General features: G+C 63.1%; 1 protein-coding gene across 1 annotated transcript in view; it reads left to right on the top strand.

Annotated features, from left to right (window-relative positions):
• GUITHDRAFT_148436 (hypothetical protein) overlaps positions 1-8,124 on the top strand; it is a gene marked incomplete at both ends in the record, with an annotated part of 13,266 nt that continues 5,142 nt past the window's right edge. Inside the window, 7 exons of the mRNA XM_005819608.1 lie at positions 1-312; positions 357-494; positions 545-1,364; positions 1,435-5,873; positions 5,930-7,810; positions 7,873-8,045; positions 8,066-8,121. Of these exons, the coding sequence (XP_005819665.1) occupies positions 1-312; positions 357-494; positions 545-1,364; positions 1,435-5,873; positions 5,930-7,810; positions 7,873-8,045; positions 8,066-8,121 (7,819 nt within the window). The remainder of the gene's footprint in view (positions 313-356; positions 495-544; positions 1,365-1,434; positions 5,874-5,929; positions 7,811-7,872; positions 8,046-8,065; positions 8,122-8,124) is intronic.

The raw sequence follows: 8,124 nt of genomic DNA on the forward strand, positions 1-8,124 counted from the left end.
ATGGTTCTACCGAGTTTCCCTTTGCTCCAGTCCTACTTTTACAAGTCTTCATATGGCGTCAGGCCTTCTTCGACTCTTGTTGCTCTCAGCCTGCTTCTACTCGCTCTCCCTCCCTCTCTCCCTCAACAAGTCTCCGTCACGGCCTTGAACTACGTGGTCACACCTGGCCGGCTTGTCGCTCGTCAGCCCTTCCGCGATCAGCCGATCCTCGAGCTCCTCAACTCGTCTATGGTAAGGGAAGTGCGAGACAGCAGCAGCCAGGTCCAGGTGATGATCAACTCGGGAGAGCTCTACGGCAAGTCCATCGTACAGGTCGAGCAGCTGAAGAGACTCGCGTCCTGCTGACGGGGGTGCAGGCGACGGGCGGGCTCGCTGTCTTCACTGACCTTATGCTGCCCACTGCGGGCTCGACGTTCAAGCTCACGTTCCAGATCTCTGGCTCAGCCATCATCTTAACTTTTCCGAAAGAACCTAACTCTAACTTCGCCGTGTCGGTAAGAGCCCAGCTCCTCGACCAGCTGGTAGACGCTGAAAGCTTCTGCAGGCTCCTGTGGGAAGATTCAGGTACTCAGCAAACATCCCCAACAGCTGGGGAGCAGTACAGGCTGGGGTGCCGATGAACCCCTCCCCTGCCGTGGACCTGATTAACGACAACGAAGTGATTGTCCAAGACGCCTACATTGCCGTCTACCTCCAGCTGACGGCCAGCTCCTCCCCGAGCCCGTTCCCTCCTCTCCAGCCGACCCTCCCCCTCACCGAGAGCTCGTGCTGCAGGCAGGCTAACTGCGAGGCCTTGAAGAGCTACACGAACGTTTGCTGCGACTGCTCGTCGGCCGCCTGCCTCTTCTGTCGGGTCCCAAACGCAGGAGTTGTCTCTTTCACGGACTTGGTGATCAACAAGGCTGGCACATACTCCCTCGCCTTCAGCTCCACCCTCTACTTCCTCGGCCAGTCCTCTGTCATCAGGCTCGCCCCGACGGGGAGCCTTCAGATCGTCCCGGGAGTCATCGATCGCATCGTCCTCCTGAACCAGCCGACGGTAGCGAAGATCGGGAACACGACGGGATTTGAGAGCGCTCTGTTTCCCCAGCAGCCTTCGGGCTCCTTCAGTGACAATCAGCTCAACCCGATATTCGTCACTGGATCCTACGCCTCCTCGGTCTTCGTCGCCATTCCCTGCCTCGACTACACCGACGCGCTGGCCGACCCTCCTCCCGTCCCCATCTGCAACTGCTCGGACTCCTCTTGCCTCGGAGCCCCCGTCTACATCGCTGAGGGGATCGCGCTGGGGCAGGTGGGGCTGACAGGCAACGTGGCGGCCAAGTATTCGACGACGACAGGGGCAGCGACCTTCACGGATCTCGGTGAGAGGAGAGAGAAGGAGGAAGGGAGGGGAAGGGAGGGAAGGAGTAGAAGCTGAGATTGTCTACACAGGTACTTACATCTCGCGCTCCGACTTTCGTCTTGCATTCCGTATCAGTGTCGACAGCTTCTTCGAGCAGATCTCTGTCTTGACCAACCCCATCTACATCTCCCCAGGCAAGCTGGTCTCTCTCTCCTTCCTCTACCAGCCCTCTGCCTCTCGCTCCCCCTCCTGCTCCAGATGTCCGGTCGGGACTTTCGTGGTGAACACGCCGGTCAACGTGTCGGTGAAGCTGAGGGACTTCTACGGCAACATCATCTCGTCCTGCAGCGACTCCTCTGTCTTCTGCAGCGGCGTGCCTTCCAGCCAGGTGGCGCTGACGGAGCTCGTGACGAGCATGGGGAACGTGTCACTGGGCAAGGCGTTCATCCGACAGGCTTCACGAGGCGTTGCCTCCTTCACGGACATTGTCTTCACCCGGGCCGCTCCCTCCAACAGGTTCATCGTCGTTGCTCCTTCCACCGACTTCGTGAGCGGCAAGACCATCGAAGTCTCTACCCTCTCCAACTCTTTCTTGCTCGTCAGCGGCCCCCCCTCAAGGATGTCCGTCGCTCCAGTCTTCGCAGCTGAGAACGAGATCTTCCCCTCCCCTCTCACTGTCGTCCTCCTCGACCAGTGGGGCAACGTCGCGTCCAGCGACTGCCATGAGGGCTGCGCGACTGAGTCAGGAACGTGCGAGGCCGAGAGTCTCCGCTGCTCTCCTACCGTCCTCGTCTCTCTCCTCCCAAGCTCTCCGCAGGCACTGCTGCTCGGGTCCAGCAACGTCACGTCGGAGAAGGGAGTCGCTCGCTTCCCGGATCTGCGCGTGGCCGTGCAGAACCCCAGCTGCGGCATGTGGACCGCGAGCTCGTCGACCTTCACAGTGGAGGTGAGGGTGATGCTGGCGGACGGGAGCAGGACGTTCACGAGCACGGGCTCCGTCGTTGTCGCTCACGGGGCCAGCAGTCTGCTCCTCCCGACATCCGGGCAGCCGCAGACGAGCGTCGCCACTGAGACTTTCAGGAATCCGGTGATAGTGCAGGTCATGGACTGCTTCCTAAGAAACGTCGAGAACGCTTCCTCATACGTGTCTGTGAGGATTCAGGACAACCCGTCCGGCGCCTTCCTCTCGGGAACCTCGCGCGTAAAGGCGGCAGGAGGAAGCGCTATCTTCACGGACCTCAGCCTGGACAAGGACGGCTCGGGCTACTCTCTCCTCTTCTCCTACGAGGGCTTCACCTCCGTCACCCCCGTCACCTCCTCCTCCTTCGACGTGATCAAGCAGGTCTCCCTCCTCCAGCTCGCAGAGTTTCCGACGGGCAACCAGACGAGCGGCTCCCTGCTCAAGGCGCAGCCGCGGGTGATCCTGCGCGACTCGTCGCAACAGCAGGTGTCCCTGTCTCAGGCCGAGGTCAGCGTAGTCCTCCTCCAAAACCCCGCGCTGCTGCAGCCGCAGGACCCGAACAACTCTCCTCTCCTCGGGACCACCACAGTCAAGGCCAGCGCAGGGCAGGCGATCTTCACGGACCTGATGCTGCTCAAGGCGTCAGTGGGGCAGGGGTTGCAGCAGGAGGGCTACGTCCTCCGCTTCCTCTTCCGCAACTCCATCGTGACTGACGGCAGCCCCTTCAAGGTCCTGCCGGGCAGCTGGTCGCAGCTCTTCATCCTCCCCTCCTCTCAGCCCGTCACCTCCGTCGCTGGGCTGCCGCTCGCCGTGCAGCCTCGCGTGCTGCTGACCGACCTGAACAAGAACCTCGTGCTGCCCAGCCAGCTCCCAGCAGGAATCAAGGTCAACGTGTCCCTCCTCGTGGACGGGCAGACGCAGACGAGGGTGGGGATACAAGCGGACGGCTGCCAGGAGCGATGTGTCGGAGAGTTTCCCACCTCCTGCTCCACCTGCCCCGACCACTCCCTGCTCGCCTCCGCCAGCTATGCGGCGTTCACCAACCTCCGCATCGATCAGAGCAGTTCCCGGTACTCCCTCTTCTTCTCCGCCGTCTCCTCCTCCGGCCTGCCCCTCGGCTTCAACACCACCAGCCGAGTCTTCACGGTGGTCAACAGCGAGCCATCCTTCGTCCTGGTCGCCCGCCAGCCCTCCAAGCTCAACTTCGCCGACAAGCCTCTCCTCCAGCAGCCGCAGGTCAGCGTCCGCGATCGGTTCGGGAACGAGGCGTCAGAATTGAGGGAAGGAGAACTGCACGTGCGGGTGGAACTGAAGGAGGGGAAGGTGGGGAAGCTGCGGTGCTACCCGCTGCTCTCCTACTTCGACGGGACGTTCAACGTGCGCGTGCTCAACGGGACCTCCTCCTTCACCGACCTCGCGGTCCGTCGAGCCATGACGTCCTTCCAGTTCAGCTTCTCCCTCTCCTCAAACCCCAACATCTCCACCACCTCCGACCTCTTCGACGTCGACCCGGGGCAGACCATCGGTCTCTGCAACATCTCCCTCCCTGACCGCTGCTCCTCCTTCTCCCCCTGCCTCGACCCCGGCAAGATCTCCTGCGTCGACGCCTACGGCAACGTCCAGCCCTCCTGCTCCACCTGCTTCGGGTCGGACTGCGGCCTCGGGCCCCTTGTCCCCTACCCTGTCGGCGTCTCCTCCAACTGCGTAGGGAAGGTTTGCATGATCCTGGTGGCGGGCCCAGCAGGCGCGAGGGTCTCGCTCGCCTCCTCCCCCTCCGTCCACTGCAACGACGACAACCTGACCCTCATCAGCGGCAGCTTCCCCTGCTCCAGCTCGCTCGTAGCTGGGGTGTCGACCTTCAGCGGTGTGACCTTCACCTCGGCCTCCCTGCGGTACCAGCTCAAGTTCTTCACGTTCGTGGTCAACCCGAGGACGCGGACGATCCTCGAGTGGTCCTACCTGTCGCCTCCCATCGAGAACCTTCTGCAGAGCCCTCGCATCTCCCTCGCCTTCTTCTCCCAGCAGTCCATGGGCACCATCCTCGTCACCTTCGACCGCCCGACCAACTTGAATCAGATCCCCGACCCCTCCAAGCAGTTCGACTGCCTCGACGTCTTCGCCTCTGCCTTCGCCTCCTCCCTCGGCGACTCCCCCACCTGCACCTGGCTCAACGCCTCTGTCCTCCAGATCATCGTCGGCAGCAACCCGCTGGTAAACGCTTCCTCCACCGTCCTGCTCAGCAGCAAGTCCAACATCACCTTCGAGAGCGAGCTGGAGGGCGTCCGCCTCGCCTCCCTCCCCGCCACCACAAATGTCGGGCAGGTGGTGGGAGGAGTTCCGATCACAGCCGTCAACGTCTCCCTCCCTGCCTCCCTCCCCCAGCCGGAGATCTTGATCCTTGGCCCGGACGTGCTCAGTTCATGCGACTACATTACCGCTGACGCCAGCCTGACGACGGGAGCAGCGTCGAGGGCGTTCAAGGAGGTCAGCTGGGCCCTGGACTACCAGCAGTCGTACCTCTCCTCAGGTCTTCTCGCCAGCACGGAGACTGTCTCGCAGTTTGTGATCCGCCAGGTTTCCTTCCAGTCGCTCATGCCCCTGGACCTCAACCTCGTCCGCCTCTTCTTCCGCGGCAACTCCTCCCTCCTCCCCAACACCACCATCGTCATCTCCGGCCTCCCCCCCTACAACTTCTCCCTCAACGTCTCCCTCACCAGCTGCTTCGACAACGACGGCATCTGCGCAGCGATCCCCCTCGCAGGCAACGGCTCCTACCTCTTCGCAGGCAGCTCCTCGGTCAACTCCTCGGCCCAGCCCTTCCTGCACCATCGCATCGCGAGCAACCGACTCGACACGCTGCTGCTGCGCCTTCATCCTTCCCACAGGATGCGACCGGAGGACGAGCACGTCATCGAGTTCAACCTCACCAACCCATCGCTTCCCTTCCCCTCCCAGTCCCTCAGCCTCGCCGTCACCTGCCCCAGCTGCGCATGCAACGACGCCGTCTGCTCCTCCAAGAGGTCCTCCAACCAGCCCCCCGTCACCCTCCTCGCCAAGTGCGCGGACGAGCCCTGCTTGACTCCAGCTACCTACTCCCTGCTGGACCCCAGCATCCTCCTCTCGGCCTCCGTCACTGAGACCGTCCGGGTCAACTCAGCCGTCAACTCGCTCGTCCTCTCCATCACCGTCCCGCAGGCCATCGCGGCGAGGTCTGCCTTCCTCCTCACGGGCCTTCCTTCCCAGCTCAGCGGCTTCCAGCTCCTCTGCGCGCAGGAGACGAGCGGCAGCTTCCTGCAGTCCTTTGGCTGCGCAGACAAGACGTCGCTGCTCTACGACTGGCTGCCCTCCTCCTCCTCCTTCACCTTCTATGCCCGCAACGACTCGCTCATCCCAGCTGGGACCAAGCTGAGCCTTGTCTTCAAGGTCAACAACGTCATGAGCATCAGCCGGCAGGCCTGCTCCCAGCTCCCCCCCAGCTCCTGCCCGTCGCTCTTCCAGCTCTCTCTCCGCGTCTCCTACAACCCAGCCACTGTGCTGCTCAAGCCGGCTTCTCCCGTAGCTGGGGACGTGCTGGGGCGGGAGAGGCGGCAAGCTGGGCCTCGTCATTGCTGACGGTATGGCAGCCCTCGCGGGAGTCGGCGGGTTGGATCTTTCTCGAGCTAAGCGTCAACGTGGACGTGCAGGAGGGAGCGACGCTTGAGGTGACGAACCTGCCGGGGAGGAAGGAGGAGAGGACGATGTTCCTGCGGTACCAGAAGGCGGACGGGAGTCAGCAGACCTCCCAGACTTGCCTCCTCCCCCAGCTCACCGTCTCCTCGACCAGCAGCTGGAGGCTGCAGGCGGGTTGTGACATCCAAGCTCACTCCAAGTTTGCGCTGCTACTGCGAGTCGGCGACCTGCTGGGCTCGAACTTCTCGTCCTCGACCTTCGTGACGGTGACGGTGGGAGCGGCCAGCTGCTCACTCTGCCTGCCCCTCTCGTGCTCCTGCAACAACGTGAACTACCAGGCCTGGCGCACCAGCCCCTTCAGCTTCCGGCAGTCCCTCCTGGAGCCCTCGAGCGACAACTTCCGCTTCACCTTCCTCTCCGTGCAGGAGAGCAACCGGGTTCCCTATCAAGGCAACAATCTCTCCTTCTCCTTCGCCCTCTCCGTCTCCTCCTTCCCTTCTGCCAACGTCACCATCACCGGCTTGACAGGCCTCCGCCTCCCTCCTGGACCTGCTCGCCTCTTCTCCTCCTCGGGGGCTCTTCACCCCAACGTCTCTCAGGGCAGCATCTTCTTCGACGAGCAGCTGGGCGTCCTCTCCTTCGCCGTCTCCTCCTCCATCACCGCAGGCGTCAAGTTTGACTTCACGTGCTCCTTCAGCAACGGCAACCGACAGGCCAACACGACGAGCAGGCAGAGCATCGTCCTCAACGCGCTCGTCAACACCTGCGACCCCGCGCAGCAGCAGCGCTGCTCCTACCTCGCCGACAGCCAGCAGGCAGCCCAACTCATGACTGCAGCAGGAAATTTCTCGCAGACGATTCTGACAGGACAGGATCCTCCGGCGATGCTGGAGGGATCGATCCGCGATTCTTCCCGAGCTGTCTCAGCTCTCAACGTGCTGCTCGTCCAGCTCTCCTTCAACTTCGCGCTCCCTCCCGCCACCAACCTGACGCTCTCGCGCCTCAACGGCAAGACCGTCGGAGGGTCTTCGATCCTCGGCATCACAGCCGTCAACGACTTCAACCTCCTCCTCCCCAACGCCTCCTGCTCCTCCGGCGCCACCTCCTCCTACGAGCAGCAGATGCGCGTCTGGCAGCCTGACGTGTACCAGGATGGGGGGAACTTGTTCGGCCGGCAGGTCATGGGAGGAGGAGGATCGCTCGTGTTCCCCAACGCCGTCGGCTCCTTGACCTACGACTCCAGCAGCGCCGTCTTGTTTCTCCAGACCGATCCCACCAAGACCTTCCCTGCTCGCCGGCTCCTTCAGTTCGCCTTCACGCTGGTCAACCCTCCCTCCCTCCTTTCCTCCGCCCCCGTCCTCCTCTCCGTGAGCTGCCCGGCCAGCGGCGGTGGCGACCCCGTGCGACTGACGGACGCGGAGCTGGTGGGTCAGGTGTTGTCGCCCTCGCAGACGAGCTGCGGGTACCGAACGCTCGCGATCAAGGAGGAGAGCAGCGTGCTGTCAGCCAACAACCTCATCACCGTCTCCATCGCCTCCTCCTGCCCCATCCTCTCCTTCCCCTCCCTCTTCGCCTCCATCACCATCACAGGACTCACGGGCTACACCACTCCTACCGGCCTCCTCCCCCTCTCCGGCCCCAACGTCCAGCAGGCGTCCTGCAGAGGCTACGGCAACTGGAGCAGAGAGCTTGCTTCCCTCATCTTGGTCTCCCCGTGGCTTCCGGGCGACTGTCCGACGGGCGTCGCGTGTCCCTTCGGAGCTCCGATCAGCTTCTCCTTCTACCTCCGCAACCGAGACTCCGTCGCCGCGGGTCAGAGCTTCCCTCAGATCTCGGTCAGTTCCTCCCTCAGCTGACCCCTCAGCTGACCCCTCCGCTCGCCTCTGACGCCTGGCAGGCCCGCACGAGCGTCGGGAGCGCCAGCCTCCTCCTGCCCCTCACTGACTTCGGGGGCGTCTCGCTCGGGCGCGCGACAGGGCAGGCGCAGGTGACGGAGGCGCTGGTGAATCAAAACTCAACGGTGAGGAGGAGGAGGAGGAGGAGGAGGAGGAGGGGCCGGGGGGACGGCAGGTAATGAGACTGATGCTCAGGTGGCCTCATCATGGAACAATCTTTCCTTCTCCTTCTCCTTTAACGTTGAGCTGTGGTC

This window comes from Guillardia theta (genome assembly GCF_000315625.1).
Source record: "Guillardia theta CCMP2712 unplaced genomic scaffold GUITHscaffold_214, whole genome shotgun sequence".
Taxonomy (NCBI): Eukaryota; class Cryptophyceae; order Pyrenomonadales; family Geminigeraceae; genus Guillardia; species Guillardia theta.